Source organism: Felis catus, chromosome A3, assembly GCF_018350175.1.
Source record: "Felis catus isolate Fca126 chromosome A3, F.catus_Fca126_mat1.0, whole genome shotgun sequence".
NCBI lineage: Eukaryota > Metazoa > Chordata > Mammalia > Carnivora > Felidae > Felis > Felis catus.
Window position 1 is genome coordinate 79,296,084 of NC_058370.1, and position 19,499 is coordinate 79,315,582.

Below are 19,499 nucleotides of genomic sequence, written 5' to 3' on the forward strand. Positions count from 1 at the left end.
AATATGGAACGCGGGGGCACCTGGGTGGCTCAGTCGGTTAAGAATCCACCTTCAGCTCAGATCATGATCTCACAGTTTGTGAGTTTGAGCCCCGCATCAGGCTTCACGCTGTCAGCATGGGATTCTCTCTCTCTCTCCCTTTCTGCCCCTCATTCACTCATGTCCTCTCAAATAAATAAATAAATAAATAAATAAATAAATAAATAAATAAGAAATATGGAAAGTGACTAGGGTCTACTTCATACAGCTGACAGACTGATAAGACTGTATCTTGTCTATATTAGAATTCAGAGGTTAGAGGACTGTCTTCGAAACACAAGATAACACATTTATTTCAACTGGAAAAACAGGCAAATTCACTCAAAAAGAAGTGGAATTGGCTAATAACTAGTTTAAAATGAGCTATCTTTGCTAATCAGTTTAAACCCAGAAATTGAACGAGTATTAAATACCTACAGCTCCAAAGCTTTAATAAAATATATTTAAATCTTTTGATAAGATAAAAAATATTTTATCAGAAATATTAGGCTGGTAAAAGCATAATGAAATGAACACTATTTTTATTTTCCTTACTCTGAGTTTACTGGAAAAGCAGGTGTCTCTATGTGAAAAAGTAACCTATATATATGCCCATTTAATAAATAATGGTAAGACCATTTTGATATATTTCACAGAAAGAAGAACCTCAAATTGCTGAAAGAATACTAAAAATAGTTTCTGATAATAGATCACAGTGTAATTTTTAACATGTACTTCAGAAGAAATTCAAAGATTAAATAACATTGTTAAAATAAAATTTCCGGGGTGCCTAGGCATCTTAGTTGGTTAAGCATACAACTCTTAATTCAGCTCAGGTCATGATCTTATGGTTTGTGAAATCAAGCTCCACATGTGTCTCTGTGCTGAGAGCATGGAGCATGCTTGGGATTCTCTCCCTGTCCCTCCCCCACTCAATCTATCAAAATAAAAAGTTAACATTTAAAAAAAATGAATAAAAACCAAAACTTCCATTCTCAATGTAAACATATAAACAAGGTTTAAATTTCCATTATGTAAATAAAGTTTCCCAGAATTTATGTTTATAAAAATATAAAGTAGGAGGAGAATTAATGAATACACATTCTCCCTTATCAAATAATATCCACCTATAACTATATAAATTAATTTTAAAAGGCTCATTCTTGTTAACACAGTCATTTTCAATCAAATTTCATTAAAAAATTTTTTTTAATGTTTATTGAATTTTGAGAGAGAGAGATAGAGCATGAGCAGGACAGGGGCAGAGACAGAGAGGGAGACACAGAATCTGAAAAAGGCTCCAAGTTCTGAGCTGTCAGCACAGAGCCCCACACAGGGCTCGAACTTGGGAAGAGGGAGATCATGACTTGAGCCTAAGTCAGATGCTCAACTGACTGAGCCACCCAGGTGCCCCTCAAATTTCATTTTAGTGTTTCATACTTCTTGGCAAAATCTGAGATATATTTGGACTTGCCTATGGTTCTGCAGAAGAGTGCATGCCTCGGGTTGCGATTCTCGGCTACTCCCAAATAAACCCATTTTTGCTGATTTTAAAATAACTGGCAGGTTTAAAAAAATTTTTTTTTTAACCTTTATTTTTGAGAGAGAGACAGACAGACAGACAGACACACAGAAGGAGTGTGAGTGGGGGGGAGCAGAAAGAGAGGTAGACACAGAATCCAAAGCAGGCTCCAGGCTCTGAGCTGTTAGCAGAGCCTGACGTGGGGCTGGAACCCATGAGCCATGAGATCATGACCTGAGCCAAAGCTGGATGGACACTTAACCGACAAGCACCCCTGGCAATTTTGTTTTTTAAGGCTAATATTACGTGGTGATCAGAAGTGGAATGCAAAGACCCCCTAACAACTCCGAGGCTAGTGAACAAAACATGCCAGTACCAACAGAGCCAAATGGGCTCACTGCTCCCCTTTGAGAATTCTACATATCCTGCTAGGATGACTTACACAGAGAGAACATCAGCTTTGCCACCCCACAAGTTCATGAGAAGGAAATCTCTAAAATCATGTAAAAGAACAACTATCCTAAAACAGCTTTAACCCAGATATAATAAAGAATACACACTACGAATAAAAAGAGAAAGTTTCGGAGAAAAACTGAGATATCCTAAATCCATTCTGTTGTTACTAATCAAATTACAAAAGAGCCTTTATAAAAATATTTCAAGATAAAGTTACTTCTATTTTTGAGACTGAAAAAAATTTTAAAAGAAAGTATGACAAAATTATTGCTATAGACCACCAACTATTTTTAATGTAGAAGATGAAGAACTTTTGACAGTTGATCAAGATACAAATTTCCTTCTATAAAATGTTACTAAAAACAATTTTTTACAAATAAAGTCTTATGTGTATATGAAAAAAAATATATTTATGTTGCTCTGATTGCCCATGTCCAAATTAATGTAATGTTAATAATAATTAAACACAGAAAAAATTTAAGACAACACCATGAGGTCATAAGAAATAAATATTTTTTTCTATTTCAACAAACCGCTGGAAATTAGAGTTGATGGGGATTAAGGTGTGCACTTGTGATGAGCATCGGCTAAAATAAGGAATTGTTGAATCACTGTATTGTACACCTGAAACTAATATAACATTGCATATTAACTGGAATTAAAATAAAAACTAAGTAAAACAAACAAAAAAACCTGAGTTGAAAAATCTATAAATTTTTTTTTTAATTTAAAAATATGCACGGAAACACCTATGGTTTCTCAAAATTCTTCAAAGCTATGTGAGCAATACAAGTTTGAAGACCAATATTATAAAAATGATCTCCTGTGGGGGCACCTTGGTGGCTCAGTCGGTTAAGCATCCAACTTCAACTCAGGTCATGATCTCACAATTTGTGAGTTCGAACCCCATGTCGGGCTCTGTGCTGATAGACTATCTGTGTCTCATTCTCTCTCTGCCCCTACCCCACTTGTGTTCTCTCTCTCTCTCAAAAATAAATAAATAAATGTAAAATAACAGTAATAATAATAATAAATAAATAATCTCCTGTAAACACAAAAGATGGACCATCTAGTTTTCCAAATTTACCTCTTATACTTCTTCAAACTCAAGCCAAACTGAACTTATAAATTTCCTGCACGTATCTAGTGGTTTCCTATGACTTAGTTTTACTCATAGTCTTTTCTGGGACTTAAATGTTTCCTGCACTTTTCTACTTAAAAATACTTTATCCTGTATTACAAAAGGTGTACCTTCTTCAATTTTCCTAATCATGTAAGTGCTATGTGATCTTTCATAACCCTGATGGCCTCTTTAATATTAAGCTCTTATTTTTTTTTTTCAACGTTTATTTATTTTTGGGACAGAGAGAGACAGAGCATGAACGGGGGAGGGGCAGAGAGAGGGAGACACAGAATCCGAAACAGGCTCCGGGCTCCGAGCCATCAGCCCAGAGCCCGACGCGGGGCTCGAACTCACGGACCATGAGATCGTGACCTGGCTGAAGTCGGACGCTTAACCGACTGCGCCACCCAGGCGCCCCAAGCTCTTATTTTTTACCTGAGCAATTGCAAATATCCTGAGCAACCATTATTTGAGAAGGTACATACAAATTTTGAATAAGGCAGGTTTCTCAATAATTATCTCCTGAAAAAATGAACCACTGTCAGTTCTTAACAATCGGGACTCAGTCTTTTTTTTTTCTTTCAATGTTTTTATATTTTATTTTTGAGAGAGACAGACAGAGTATGAGCAGGGGAGTGGCAGACAGAGAGGGAGACACATAATCCGAAGCAGGCCCCAGGCTCTGAGCTGTCAGCAGAGAACCCAATGCGGGGCTCGAACTCATGAGCTATAATATATGACCTGAGCCGAAGTCAGATGCTCACCTGACTGAGCCACCCAGGCACCACCACAAGGACTGAGTCTTAACCATCAATCTGTTCAATATATATATATATATTTGTTGCTAGATACTATGCAATGTAGTAGAGATAAGAATAGGGTTTATATTTTTAAAGGGGAATTAGAAAAATTGAGGAAGAGGGCATAAAGAGTAAGGAAAAGAAGTAGCAGTAGTGGTGATAGTGGTGACCAAGACCGTATTTAGCCTGCATAGCCTAAAATACTTACTAAAAGGCTCTTTATACAAAATGTTAACTGATTCCTGAACAAAAGTAAATTGTCAATGAAATTTTTAAAGAATTCTTAATCAATAAAGCAAAATTGTTAAAGTAGAAAAGGTACTTTAAATATCTAGGAGAAAATGAAAACTTTTCTTAATATTACACCAAACCATGGGAATGCAAGCTGGTGCAGCCACTCTGGGAACAGTATGCAGGTTCCTCAAAAAACTAAAAATAGAACTACCCTACGACCCAGCAATTGCACTACTAGGCATTTATCCAAGGGATACAGGTGTGCTGTTTCGAAGGGACACATGCACCCCAATGTTTATAGCAGCACTAGCAACAATAGCCAAAGTTCGGAAAGAGCCCAAATGTCCATCAATGGATGAATGGATAAAGAAGAGGTGGTATATACACGTATATATACGTGTATATACTATATATATATATGCATGTATACATGTATATACGTATACATGTATACACGTATATATACATATATACATACGTGTATACACGTGTATATATACATACATGTATATACGTATATACACGTGTATATATATACACACGTGTATGTACACGTGTGTATATATATATACATACATATGTGTGTGTGTGTGTGTATATATATATATACATATAAAATGGAGCATTACTCGGCAATCAAAAAGAATGAAATCTTGCCATTTTCAACTACGTGGACGGAACTGGAGAATATTATGCTAAGTGAAATTAGAGAAAGACAAAAACCATATGCTTCACTCACGTGAGGACTTTAAGAGACAAAACAGAAGAACATAAGGAGGGAAACAAAAATAATATAAAAACAGGGAGGGGGACAAAACAGAAGAGACTCATAAATATGGAGAACAAACTGAGGGTTACTGGAGGGATTGTGGGAGGGGGGATGGGCTAAATGGGTAAGGGGCACTAAGGAATCTACTCCTGAAATCACTGTTGCACTATATGCTAACTAACTTGGATGTAAATTTAAAAAAATAAAAAATAAAATTAAAAAAAATATATTATACCAAACCAACCACCTTAAACACCTCTCCACTTCCATATCTAATTGACATCTCAAATTTAACATGTCCAAAATGGACCTCCTGATTTTGAACCCACACTTCTCCCCTAAAACCATCTATCCTGAGATTTCCCTTTCTTATTAAATGGAATTACCATTCACTTAGTTTCTGAGGCTTAAAATTGTAGTCATTCTTAATTTCTCTCTCTCCCACCTCACAATCCTATCCAAATTTAAGTCTGTGAGCTCTACCTTCAATAAACATCCCAAATCCAACCACTTTTCACCATCAACCCTCTTCAGAACCACTCCAAACTTTCTAACTAGATCCCCAACATATTTGCCGCACTCCTAGTTTTCTACATGGAGTCTAGATCCCAGAAAAGATAATACAAAATAATGGCTTTCAAAACATGCATAGAAGCTCAACCTTACTCATAATCACAACTAAAAACCCCAAGAGAATATTTTTCACCTATCAGTCTGGCAGAAATGAAATATTTGATATTATACTGGGTTGGCAGGAATGTGAGGAAATGGGCATTCATCCACAAACAGTGTAGGTGGGACCATAAATTGGCTCAGCATCCACTGAAAGCAACATGGTTATATTGACCAAAATCATAAAGGGACATACCCTATGAACCAGCAATTCTACTTCCAAAATTTTTTCTTAAAGATTTCCTAAGTGGAAGATGTTTATACATCTTCACTGCAATATCACTTATAAGAGCATAAGACCATTTTCATCACTAGGAAGATAGTGTGTGGGTGTACACACACACACACACACACACACACACACACACACACACACACACATACACAGAAAAAAGAATATTATGCAGTTGTTAAAAAGAATGAATTAACTGTATACAGTATATACTGATACAGAGAATCTCTAAGGTAGGTGAAAAAAGCAAACTATAGAGCCACGTGTTTAGGATTTTAAAATCTACAGACAGTAGTGCATAATGGTCAGAAGCTCGGCCAAGTGAAGAGTAGGAGTGACCTCAGTGAGACAAGTTGCTTAAACTGGCTATGCCTTAATTTCGTAATTTGTCCACATGGGGTCTACTAACAAAGGGCTCAAAACTTTGCCTAAGATTATTATTTAAATCAACAAAAGAAAGAAAGAAAAAATAAGCAGTCTTTTAAAAATATGGGTAAGAAAAACAAGAATTCTGGAAAAGACAGAAAAAGAATTTTTAATTCTTTTTAATATTTGCAAAGTACAAAGTTTTACAAATGAGAAGAAAAATGACAAAGGATACACAATGATTATGAACAGAAAAATTCACAAGTTAACACAAATACACAATACATAGCATACATACAAAGACACTCATCTTCAATAGTAATCAAAAACATAAAACTAAAGCAACGAGACTGCCACATGTAAGGAATGTGGGGATATCTGAGAAACAGAGATATTAGGAACATTCTAATACAGTGCAGCTGGAAGAATATACGGAAGGAACCTGTTGTAAACTAAGGTATTACAATTAAAATGAATCAAATTTACTTTTAAGAATATGAGTATAGAGGTGCCTGGGTGGCTCAGTCGGTTAACTGTCCAACTTTGGCTCAGGTCATGATCTTGCAGTTTGTGAGTTTGAGCCCAGCGTCAGTTCAGAGCCTGGAGACTGCTTCACCTTCTGTATCCCCCTCCCTCCCCTATTCATGTTCAAGGAAAGAAGGAAAGAAGGAAAGAAGGAAGGAAGGAAGGAAGGAAGGAAGGAAGGAAGGAAGGAAGGAAGGAAGGAAGGAAGGAAGAATGAAAGAGAACCTAAGTATAGGAGTGGTACCTGGGTGGCTCAGTTAAGCATCCAACTCTTGATTTTGGCTCAGGTCATGATCTTACGGTTCATGAGTTTGAGCCCCTTACTAGGCTCTGCACTGACAGCATGGAGCCTGCTTGGGATTCTCTGTCCCTCTCTTTCTGCCTCCCCTCCACTCATGCGGTCTCTCGCTCTCTCTCAAAAATAAACATTAAAAAAAGTGAGTATAGGGGTGCCTGGGTGGTTTAGTCAGTTAAACGGCCAACTTTGGCTCAGGTCACGATCTCACAGTTCATGAGTTCGAGCCCCGCACTGGGTTCTGTGCTGACAGCTCAAGCCTGGAGTTTCCTTCAAATTCTGTGTCTCTCGCTCTCTGCCCCTCCCCTGCTTGTTGTCTCTCTCTCTCTCTCTCTCTCTCTCTCTCTCTCTCTCTCTCTCAAACATTTAAAAAAATTTTCTTAAATGAGTATATAATGGGACAGGTATGCAAAGATGTTGTTCCCTGCAGTTGCAGGGTTTTTTTTACAACCAGTAACATAAATGTCAGTATTATTTTCCTCTTTATGTATTCAATCTTTTAAATGTATTTTTTAACACATTCACTTTTTTAAGTGAAGAAAGAAGATCACAGAATGGTATTTTTGTAATATAAATTATTTGAGTATTTAATATATCCATGGAAACTCCTAGAAGCCATCCATCAGCTGAGCATCATGACAAATCAAACTACATGGGGATCTTCTTTTGAACTATCTAAACACGTTTTCTTTCTTTACAATGATTTTCATGTTATAGTATGTTATCAGAAAAATCAATATATTTACACTTTGGAATAAAAATGACATACTGGTTTATGTAACAGAATACTTCAATCAGCAAAACTAAATCAAATTATTCCCAGTGAGTTTTAAGGCAAAATTTAAAAATTAGGACCTAAAAGAAAGAGTACAAGAAGGGGCTTTGCTGAATAGGGGAAGTACCACAGATTTATCACCAGAATCTCTTACACCATCCCCATGAGGACTATCTTCCATCGTGGTTATTCCTATGTTTCTTACCACAGTTAGTAACCTCAAGAAAACAACCATCCAAACCAAAACTAACTCCCTTAATGCAGACAATGACAAAAGTGCTAATGGCAAAATAAATAACTTAATCTGAAGAGTAATTAGACATTTATAGATATAGAATCATTATGCATGATCTAGTATTCAATAGATTTTATGTCAAATGCGCTTTTAAAACACGAAACTAATAAAACAGATACTCTATAATGACCACTTATTAATTCCACTGTGCAAATTATTAATTCAAAATATTCAATCCTACAGAAACTGTACCACTGAAGTAGGGGTTGCCTTTCTTTCTTTAAATTTTTTTTTTAACGTTTATTTATTTTTGAGACAGAGAGAGACAGAGCATGAACGGGGGAGGGGTAGAGAGAGAGAGGGAGACACAGAATCGGAAGCAGGCTCCAGGCTCTGAGCCGTCAGCCCAGAGCCGGACGCGGGGCTCGAACTCACGGACTGCAAGATCGTGACCTGAGCCGAGGTCGGATGCTCAACCGACTGAGCCACCCAGGCGCCAGGGGTTGCCTTTCTATGTACAAGTCACAGGAATTAAAATTTGTTTCTGCATTCTAAATTTAAGCCTAAGATTTATATTTCTAGGGTTCATTTTATTCAATGTTCACTTTTCCTACCAGCAATAAAGTTCTAGTAACGTTTATGTTTGCGTGTTTAAGATAATTTTAACATATCCACATACAACCCAACAACAAAAAAGATTTCAATCATATTTCATATAGACATTTGATGTCTTAATACATACCTGTCCTTCTCTTGAAAATTTAAAGGGTGGTTTGTGTTTAATAACACTTGTTGCAAGCCTTAAGAGTCCTGTAAGCCCATCATCTTCTATATTACCATCTTGATGATCAAGGATTTCCCTGCTACACAAAAAAGAACACACGCAAAGCAAGATAGTTCACATAATTATGTCCTTTATATCTTTTTTCAACAATATAACTGTCAATTTCACATTTAAATTTACCTTCGGATACAGTCAGCCAAATGTCGTGCCAAAGCATCTAAGTCGAGGAGTGTGGTCTTAATACAAAGAGAAAATACAAAATTCAAATACATATATATTTTTTTTGTTTAGTAGCCAGAGATTACTAAAACAAAACACATCCTTTCCTTGTAAGAAGAATTTAGTTTCCCAAATTCACGAATATACCATTTAAATTATAAATAATACAGTTATTCTTTACCTATACATGATGTCAATTAATAAAATTAAAGTTGTAGGGGTGCCTGGGTGGCTCAGTCAGTTAAGTGTCCGACTCTTGGTTTTGGCTCAGGTCATATCTCACAGTTTAAGCCCACAACGAGCTCCACATTGACACTATGGAGCCTGCTTAGGATTCTTTCTCTCCCCCTCTGTTCCTGCCCCTCCTCCGCTGTTTATCTGACATCAATATTTTATGAATACTCAAGTAAATTAAAACACATTCAATTTTTTAAAATTATTTCTCAAATAAAAAGTAGAATACTTAAGAATTCAACGTACACTGCTCCTTAAAAGAAGTGCAAACACTACGGGATTTTTTAAAATGTAGAAAGGCACTGGGATTAAAACACATTTTTGAAAATTTTTTAATTTTTAAGTAATCTCTACACCCAAGGTGGGGCTCAAATCTAACAGCCCCAAGATAAAGAGTTGAATGCTCTGCTAACTGAGCCAGCCAGGTGCACAAATTAAAACACATTTTTTAAAAAGAGGGAAAATGTTTCCTAAATACCTAAATGTATCTTCTCATTTTGTTAGATGCATTTTTGCTTACTAAATTTATGAAGGAGAAAAAACAAAAGTCTTAGGCGGCAAGTTTGTCTTTGAAGTTAACTTGTTTTAACCATCTCAAAATATTTTAGTCTAAGAAAATTAGATCAGTAAACTGATAGTTTACCTTAAATTCTATCTGAATTGCAATTTTATTTTACATATTCAAAACTCCAAATCCACACGCTATTACAGAAACCTGTATATTTACATTTAAAGTCTGAACTTCACATTCCAAGTAAGATTTTACATCTACAAATCCTACTCAGAAGAAAGGAAATTACTTCTAGGTACCAGATGAAGACACTTCAACAAAGGTCAAAGTAAAAAGAACAAAGGAATTACAGCAGAACAAAACAGTACAACTACAGTAAAATAATTACGGCATTTTCAACTCTTATAAAATGATAAAAATGCCCTTAAAAATAAGGACCTATATAAAGTCATAAACATACATGTGTATAATCCATCTCTATTAGCAAGTTAATGCATAATTAACTGCATAATAATAATGCATAATTAATGCATAATTAATGCATAATACATACCTGACTAGCATCCTTTATATGTATATTGTCAACTAATTTGCACAACAACCAAAAATACTCTTTACATCCAGGTTTTAACATTGGTTCTTCTTCATAATCATCTATCTGTTAAAAAAAATTAAAACTCTGTGAAACCACTTTAAAAGGGGGAATAATTTAAAATTACAATACATCTAAGAAACTACAGACCTTACAAAAAAAAATTAAATCCCTGTAAAAGCAGTATTCAAAATTTAATAAAGTATGGAGAGAACACTTCCAGTTCCTGTAAAATTAGAATAACTACGTCCATAAATAAACGAGAACTTTCAGAAAAATATTACCCTCAAATTTCTTATAACCTGTGATGAATTAAGAATTCAATGAAAATGTATCAACAAAAGAAACCTACAGAACATGAGTATATATAAACCTACGCAAATGCAGTGGTCTTTTATAGTTTTGAAATCTAAAACATAAAAAACATTTTACATATCTCACATACTTAATGACAAGTAAATATGGAGGGGAAAAATGTAAATCCTACAATGAATCATACTTCTGAAATTAGTAAAATTTACTTAATGAGCTCTGAATTTATTACGTGGTAGAAGAATTTTTTATGAAGCTAGGATATATACTGGAACAATAAAGAAAACTGAAAATTTAGAATATAATAATGATAGAATACTGCAAAAATCTGTGTCAGTAAATAAGAAAGCTTCATTTATCATGTTTTTATCATTTATTTATTTATTTATTTATTTATTTATTTATTTATTTATTTATTTATGTTTATTATTTGAGAAAGAGACAGAGAGTAAGCAGGGGAGGGGCAGAGAGAGAGGGAAACAAAGAATCAGAAGCAGGCTCCAGGCTCTGAGCTGCCAGCACAGAGCCCAATGCAGGGCTCAAACCCACAAACCGCGAGATCATGACCTGAGCCAAAGTCGGCCGCCCAACCGACTGAGCCACCCAGGCGCCCCTTTATCATTCAATTTATTAACACAAGGTCCAAAACACAGTAAGAACAAATGTTATTTCCAAAACAGAATACCCATGAGAGATTCCACAGAGCTGAAATTAAAGCATACAAATTCCATTCCTAGGTGTAATGTGTCACTCAATATGTCCACAATGCTGCCACTTTAAGAACTTTATGACTATCCTCTTGGTAAAAACTACATAGAGTGAACAAGTACTCAAAATTACTCCAAGTATATAATACAGTGATTAAAAGTTGACACAAAGAAAACTGCAGAAATAGAAACAGCTACTAAACACAGTAAAACTTACCCTGATAGGTTTGAGCGCTTGAGCATCGGGAAGAAATTTCAACAATGTTGAAGCAGCCAATAGCAGAAAGGACCGATTGATTGAGTCTCCTCCATCCAGCCCTGACAGAGATAACTTATAAAGACCATTGCAAGACTCATGACGGACAGCAGTCTAAATGAAAAAGAAAGTTCCAAAGACAGTATGAATTAAGTATTTAAAAGTTAATCTTTAAATATGTCAGCAGAAATAACATGTTAGATGGCTTCTTTAGTAATATATTTTTAAATGCAATATTCTGATCACATACTCACACATATAAATATCAAATAAAGTACCCCAAAGTATACAGTAATATGTAGAAACATGTTAGAAATTCCCAAATATGGTCATGATAAAAACAAACAAACATAATAACAACAAATAAAAAAGGGACTAAGGAAAGGATATTCATAATAATTTATTTACAAAACTAAATAAAAAGAGAAAATATTTCAGAACAAGAAGCAATTTAGAAAGTACTTAACCAGAACATTTTACAGTTTCTAAGGGACTTGCCCAAATGTCACAATCATTACCTGGGACACAGCCAGAACAAGAATATGCATTCAACTCAGATCTAAAGGTATTAAGACGAAGTGACCTAAAATAATATGACTACTGTGGTTGTTTTATCAAGAATATGTTTCTACCATTTCACTTAGGAATATGGTATAAGCAACGTCAAGATATGGTTAGTGAAAATTATATTGACCTGAGTGTTGACATCAAAATCAAAATATATTTGACTAATTTTTATTATCTCTTGTATCTAAGGATACACTCTAATTAAACAGAAAAGGAAAAAAAACTTCTCTAAAATATAAATTACCAAAATAAACACTCGAGTCCTTCACAGAAAAAGATTTTCAAAATTCTAAAGCAAAATAATCAGTTTTATTTCAGAAAAAAGACAAATATGAATGTTACAGACTAACATTCACATTTACGTGTATATAGTTAAAACATAATGAATCTTAAAGTATTTAATAAGTATATTCCAGTTAATGGAACATATTTACGAAATCAAGTCCATTTGTTTCCATTAGCTCTTTTTTTTATTATCAATGCTAATAATATCAAATAATATGAAGAGTAATAGTTCTAATCTTCAATCCTTATCTTACCTCAGGAATAAGGAGAGTCAATTTCTTTAACCAATCTTGTAAATGGTCACTATCAGCAAGGCTAGATTTCACTAATGAACAGCAATGTGCCCAACTCACCAAGAGCCACATTGAATAATGTGAAACTAAAGGGAAATTAGAAAAAAATATGACTATAAGGATTTGCACTGTAAAGAAAACACAATGTTCACTATTAAACATTATCTAGTTATGCAAATCTTTATCTATTAAAAACTACTTTTGTAGAATCCTTACCTTCATGCCTAGACCTGTGATCAGACTGAGCTTTCAAAACTCTGTAAAGTAAAAAAAAATCCACCACCACCAATTAAATTCAGCAATAAAATAAAAATGACTCACTTTATTACCACATATCCTTTCAAGTTATACAATGTACTCCCCCAAAAGAATAAATTTTAAGAAAAATATCTATTTTTCCTATAGTCTTTATCTTTTAAAGAAACACTGGTAAAAAAATTATTACAGACCACTCCATATGATTGTTCAGATTTAATGAACAATATCTCAGTGAATACAGTATTGATTGAAATAAGTGAACCCTCAGGAAATACTCAGGATTTAGTTACTAAAAAAATGTATATTACAAAGAGAAAAGTTATAATGGTTTCGATTGCAAACTTCAGACTTCCAGTTTTAAAAATAAAATCATACACTGACATATAATGCCCTTCCTTTAGTACTGTTAATGCCAATTTTTATCAGAAATGGTGAAAAGCAAATTATTAAAAAGCAGAGAAAACTAACTTAATTCTGTATTATTTTAGAACCATTTTTCTCCATACATTTAGTTACTTCAGTAGAAAATGTGCTACTACAATTTAAAGTATTAAAAACTTTCATTGTAACAAAACCAGTAAATGGGGATTATTTGTCTTATAAATAGTTTAGAAAAGAAAAAGCACTGATCTCTAGCATCCTCACTTTGTTATAATTAACAAAGTACCTTTCAAACTCTCAAAAAGAAAGTAAAAAGTACTAAGATACAACTTATATATCACATATTTGTCCGTATTTCATGTTTAGTTATTATCATATTGGCATAATCAACTTTACCAAAAGCAACCTACCCATCTATCTTTTAAATATATAGCATAAGAAGATCTTTGATAACACAGGCAAAATATTTGCTCTAACTGCCTTAATTAATACAAACCTACCACCATATGAACTCAAAATGGGGGCCTATGAAAAGATAATGGTGCATGAACAGGCACTGAGAAAAAACAAGGATGAGGAGCGGGGTTCACATTACAAAGACTGTAGTAAGTTAAGAATGGAACTGGTAGAATGAAAACAAGAATTGCCACAGAGAGAACCAGCTTGAATAGCAGCAGGTGGTAGCAAACCTGCATGTTTATTTTTTCTCGTGTGAGGCTAACAAAGTCATGTGAACATTTCTTAATTCTCAAGAAATAAAACCAGATTAATGCAGTTACTGAATTGCCTTGTTACCTCAATGTATTGTGGTATGTTGGAAGAGTGAGGTAGAGTGTGGGTTAGTGAGGACACAGAGGAAGAGTTAAGAATTATTTAAGTGAAGAGTATTGGTGGTTAGGGTATAAAATTTATCTGATCATACAATCAAAGGTATGTTATAGTAATCTCTTCATTTCTACACGTTGTCCATTCCTAAGTTTTATAAACAATGAGACAAGGTATCTGGTACTAAAAATACATTCTTGAGCAAGATCAGATATAGTTCATATAGAATTCAGTGTCTAGTGGACACTGAATTAAGCAATGAATGTGAATTCAACTGAGACAGAGACCCAAAAAACAGGGTAAATTATAAAAGAAATAATCATGCTATTTATATGCAACCACTGCCTATGAAGGTGACTTTTAAAAGCATCTAAAAACAGCTATCAGCTATTAGCCATGAATAAGGTCAAGCAATTTCAAACGTGTTTACATTAGCTTTATAAATCATTTGAGTATGATGGCAAACTTCAGCCCAACATAAATACCTACACAATATTTAGAAATTAATTTCACAACTTTAACTTATGTGATTATTAAAGGCATACAGTCAGGTACCCATGTATCAGTCAGCAATTACTACAGTTGAATTTTTGCATTAAAATTTTGTACATTATTTTCAAAAAAAGAAATCTCCACTGTAGCCCAAATTAAATGGGATATCACCTGGCTAAACTATATTCATATACACGTATTTCCAGCTCTGTCCACCAAAGCCTAGAAACAAGGAGTCCCTCAGTAGCAATGAGTATACCAAGAACCCATATTTTGTTCCTCCCCAACAGGAACTACAGCTTCTTAAAGAGAAATGGCTGATTCCAGGACTAAGGTAGAGAAATTACATGCCTTGAGGATCTTACAGTGACAGGAAAAATAAAAAAGGACTCCTTCCCTCCACCCCAAATAATAGGGATATGTCAAAATGACCCATGAACAAGCTTGAGGCGGCCAACTCAGGCATAATTTGAGTAAAGTGAATAGTAATAGTAATGAACTGTAACAAACCGAATGAAAAATAATCCATTAATTCAAACTGATATGAAGTAAAAGGAAGAAGAGAAAACTCTTCTTCAAAACAGAATGTCAACGAATAAGCATAAAAGGAATGGTTGTAAGTCAGAAAATCACTAGTTTACGAACATTTACTAATAACTGAATTAGGCAAGAATCATCTCTGCTGAAAATGAATGAAAGTTTTATGAGGAGCAGCTTCCCACGGGTTACTTTTCATTAGAAAAAATCAGAAACCTTACTGTAAAGAAACCTGCAGGAAACAAAATAAACTAGTAAAAATTAATATCATTAATAATGGGACAAACTGACATCACCAGTTATGTATTGAGAAAGACACTTTACTTACAGAGTACTCCTGCTAAAAATGTATATACTCCTGCTAAAAATGTATATAATCTGAATTTAATCATGAAGAACAATCAGGAAAACCTAAATTGAAAGATGCTTTATAAAGCAACTGGCCTGCACTACTCAGAAATGTCAGTATCATGAGAGGCTAACGAAGTATCCCTGGGTAAAAGGAAATGGAAGAAATACAACCAAATGCAGTACATGATCCTAGACCAGGGGGGGGAAAACACTATCAAGAATATTAATGGGACAATTTGAGTGTGAACTATATATTAAATAACACTATCATAACCATGTTAAACTTGCTATATTTGAGTGTTTACTCAATGTCCTGGTATCGAAAGATTATGGGTAAAGGTAAATGGTCATGGTATCTGAACCTTACTCTCACAAAATTCAGGACAATATATAAATAAATATGTGCACAAAGACACACACACACACACACACAGAAAATGAACGTTTGTGATTATGCAATAAAAACTGACAAAATGTTGACAATACACAAATGAAGATGAACAGTAGAAAAGTTAAGATGCCCTAACAGTTTTTCTGCTCACTTAAATGTTTGCAACATGAAATTTTAAAACACTCCATTCTTACTACAAATACATACATAAATTATGTAAAAACTTCATACCTAGGAGCCAGATTATCATATGTATAAGTAACAGACATAAGTCGCTGAATCAAACTGGTTCCTTGGACAAGAACAAGAAATACCTTCAAAACAAAAACATTACAAAAAAATCTTTAAATATGCTAAAACACAAAAATGCATTTTTAACCCAAAACTCCAAATTTGATTTTTATCTATGACAAAGAAAATCATACACTAAAAATATCAATATTAGAAAATCAGAATTTTGCGACCAAACTTAAGAATAGCAGCTTAAAAAAAATGAAAATTTAGAAATACAGAGGCCAAACTATTTTAGTATTATTATTATTATTATTATTATTATTTTACAAAACTATTCTTTGTATTTGACCCACAAATTCTTTACATGTCACCCACATGGGTGAAAAAAATATATTACACATGTTGGTGGTTTATTGGGGTGGTGAAGGAGAATTATACATTTTTTAATTTTGAAATAAGCAAGTAAGGCCAAGCAGCAACAGAGATCTCAACCATCCTGAAAGAGAGAAAAAGATGAATACAGGGCATAGATTCTAGATTAAAAATCCTGAGGATCAATATTCAGTTTGCAAACTTTCAAGCTGCATGATTCTAATAAACTACTTAATTTTTAGGTTATTAGTTCTTCTATATAATGGGAATTCTATATAATGTTCTATAGAGTTCTATATAATGGTAGAAAATAATTTGCTAATTTATATAAATAAAGAATTACTGACTCCCTTCTGCAGATCGAAACCCTTCTGGACACTTATGTTATAAGCACTGTTCCCATCCTGGAGGTTTGAATCCACTGCAGCAGATAACATAGAAAGCACTGTAACACAAGGAATACAATGTGCCACATGAGCACAAAAAGAGAGCAGCAACTAAACCTGTCCCTGGTGAAATCAGAACAGCTTTAAGGAAAGCGGTCTAGGCTGGAATTTGAAAGTTCAACTTGAAATCTGAGTGTTCTGAAAAGCTTTTTAAGGATAACAAATGAAATAATGCATGACAGTAAATTATGAAAAAATTAGTGTTCTTCCTCACTATCTATAGAATATCAAAACTGGCTAACTTTGTCTCTAGAATTAATATAACAGATTTTTGTTCCCAAATAGCTTAATACACTAAGTTCTGATTATGATAAACCAATGGAAAAAAATATTTAGTAAGCACCTTTTCTAAACTATAGAAGTATGTACACAGAAAAAAATCATAACTATTAATGGTAGTCACCTATGACTAGGAGGATAGGTTCACCTATATATTCCGAATTATTGTCAATAAGCATGTACTTACATATACTTTTTAAAAAACAATATTTTTAAATTCCTTATGTATGTAGTTTATATCTATACTATTTATATTTATTATTAAAATCTCAAGAGGATGGGGTGCCTGGGTGGCTCAGTCGTTTAAGTGTCTGACTTCGGCTCAGGTCATGATCTCGTGGTTCACGAGTTCGAGCCCCGCGTCAGGCTCTGTGCTGACAGCTCGGAGCCTGGAGCCTGCTTCCGATTCTGTGTCTCCCTCTCTCCCTGACCCTCCCCCCATTCATGCTCTGTCTCTCTCTGTCTCAAAAGTAAATAAACGTTAAAAAAAAAAAACACACACACATTAAAAAAAAAATCTCAAGAGGAAACCACTAATCAAGGTCAAAGCTGTGAAGTTATTTAATGAGTTAATGGAAAGGGGAGCTTTCAAATTATAACTTGGAAAGATTATTCTGGAAAAAAAATTAACTGAAACATAGCAATGCAAGGTTAAAGTAAGTAATTGGCAATAAGCAATACTGGAAAACACATTTAGATTACACTGTAGTCTCCATAGTCTATTTTAATTGTATTAGCTGTAAATGATTTGGAATACTAACAAAATCATCTGGCCCCTTTAATCTCCAAAATTCCAAAAGGGAAATATGCTTCAGGTTTCAATTTTCACCAGTAGTTTCCAACCTATGTTCACTACAGAACCTATTTCTCTAATCAGAAACAACTCACAATTCTAGAGTTTTTAGGGGCAGCTATGAGGTAAGATGCTGTTCTCAAAAGGTTACAAATGAGGAAGAGAGCTCACTAAAAACCTGTCTTCATCTGTCCCCATTTCCCAATTCAGGGATGGAACAATTCGAACGGCAAATATTTGATCACATGAACAAAAGAATCCACAGCCAGAAAGAATTCTAATTATACTTGTGGATGTCATCCTGGTTATGGTGCCATTTTCATTCAGCTCTAAATATACCATTCTGTCAACTTGCTTTGTGATGTTAGGGCTGGTACATCATAAACTAAATTCCTCTTTTGCCAGCTGGTTTCTATGAGGTTCCATTAACCTGGGACACTAGAGAGATTACTTCCTTGCTTGTTCTGTCAGCACTGAAACATAAGTATTTAACCCATTTGATTTCAGAAGCCATTGATTTCAGAAGCAGTAGCAGAACCCCTTCCTCAGAGGCCTAAACTGCAGGCCAACAAGATCCTTATAACCTCCTCATTTCTGATAACCCCAAACCTTTTCCATATGCTTCTCAAACCCTAGAGGTGGTGAATGGTTACTCCTTTGAGTTACCTCAACATTTTCCTTTTATATATTTAGTCCTCCAATACATACACGTAAAAGCAATTATTTACTTTAAATCACCTCTGTTCAAACACCTAGTAGGGCTTATTTCCCTAAATGGACCCTGACAAATTTAGTATATAAATTACTGTGTAAATGACTAACTAGCTACAGTTGGAGTACAGCAGAATGACATTCATTCCTGAAATTTGGATAATAAACTGAAAAACATTACTATTTCATAATTACTACTAAATTTAAAATGAAGGCATCACTTCAGCAGTTACATCATATTGTAGTAGTCTGGGATCATATTCCTTATGCATTAGCGTATTCTTAACTTTATAAAACACAAATAGAATTCATTACTATAATCTAATGGGAACTTCTGTACTTTACCTCTGTTAATCTTGGTATATGAAGACCCTTGGCATGATCACCAGCAGCCTTTCTTGATTTACCAGGCCAAGTTCTTTTCCTATGGCTTTCTGCTATACCAGACCAGGCAAAGACATCGTGATAAGCTAAATCCAAATCAGATGGATCTATTGCAAACTGGCATATTAACTTCAGCAAGCAAGCAAGACAGTCTAGCTGCCACTGTGGAAAAGAAGAAAATGTCATTTCCCTATTTTGGTTAATTTAATATGGCCACTATATAACCTGAAATTGAAAGCTAGAAAATAAAATTAAGAGATGAA

General features: G+C 34.3%; 1 protein-coding gene across 4 annotated transcripts in view; it reads right to left on the minus strand.

Moving 5' to 3' along the window:
- USP34 (ubiquitin specific peptidase 34) overlaps nt 1-19,499 on the minus strand; it is a 249,863-nt gene that overhangs the window by 63,920 nt on the left and 166,444 nt on the right. For all 4 annotated transcript variants that reach the window (XM_045054250.1, XM_045054251.1, XM_045054249.1 and 1 more), the window contains 8 exons: nt 19,198-19,398; nt 16,249-16,331; nt 12,999-13,039; nt 12,744-12,868; nt 11,599-11,751; nt 10,324-10,428; nt 8,987-9,042; nt 8,765-8,885 (listed from right to left, as the gene is read on the minus strand). In XM_045054250.1, the coding sequence (XP_044910185.1) occupies nt 8,765-8,885; nt 8,987-9,042; nt 10,324-10,428; nt 11,599-11,751; nt 12,744-12,868; nt 12,999-13,039; nt 16,249-16,331; nt 19,198-19,398 (885 nt within the window). The remainder of the gene's footprint in view (nt 1-8,764; nt 8,886-8,986; nt 9,043-10,323; nt 10,429-11,598; nt 11,752-12,743; nt 12,869-12,998; nt 13,040-16,248; nt 16,332-19,197; nt 19,399-19,499) is intronic.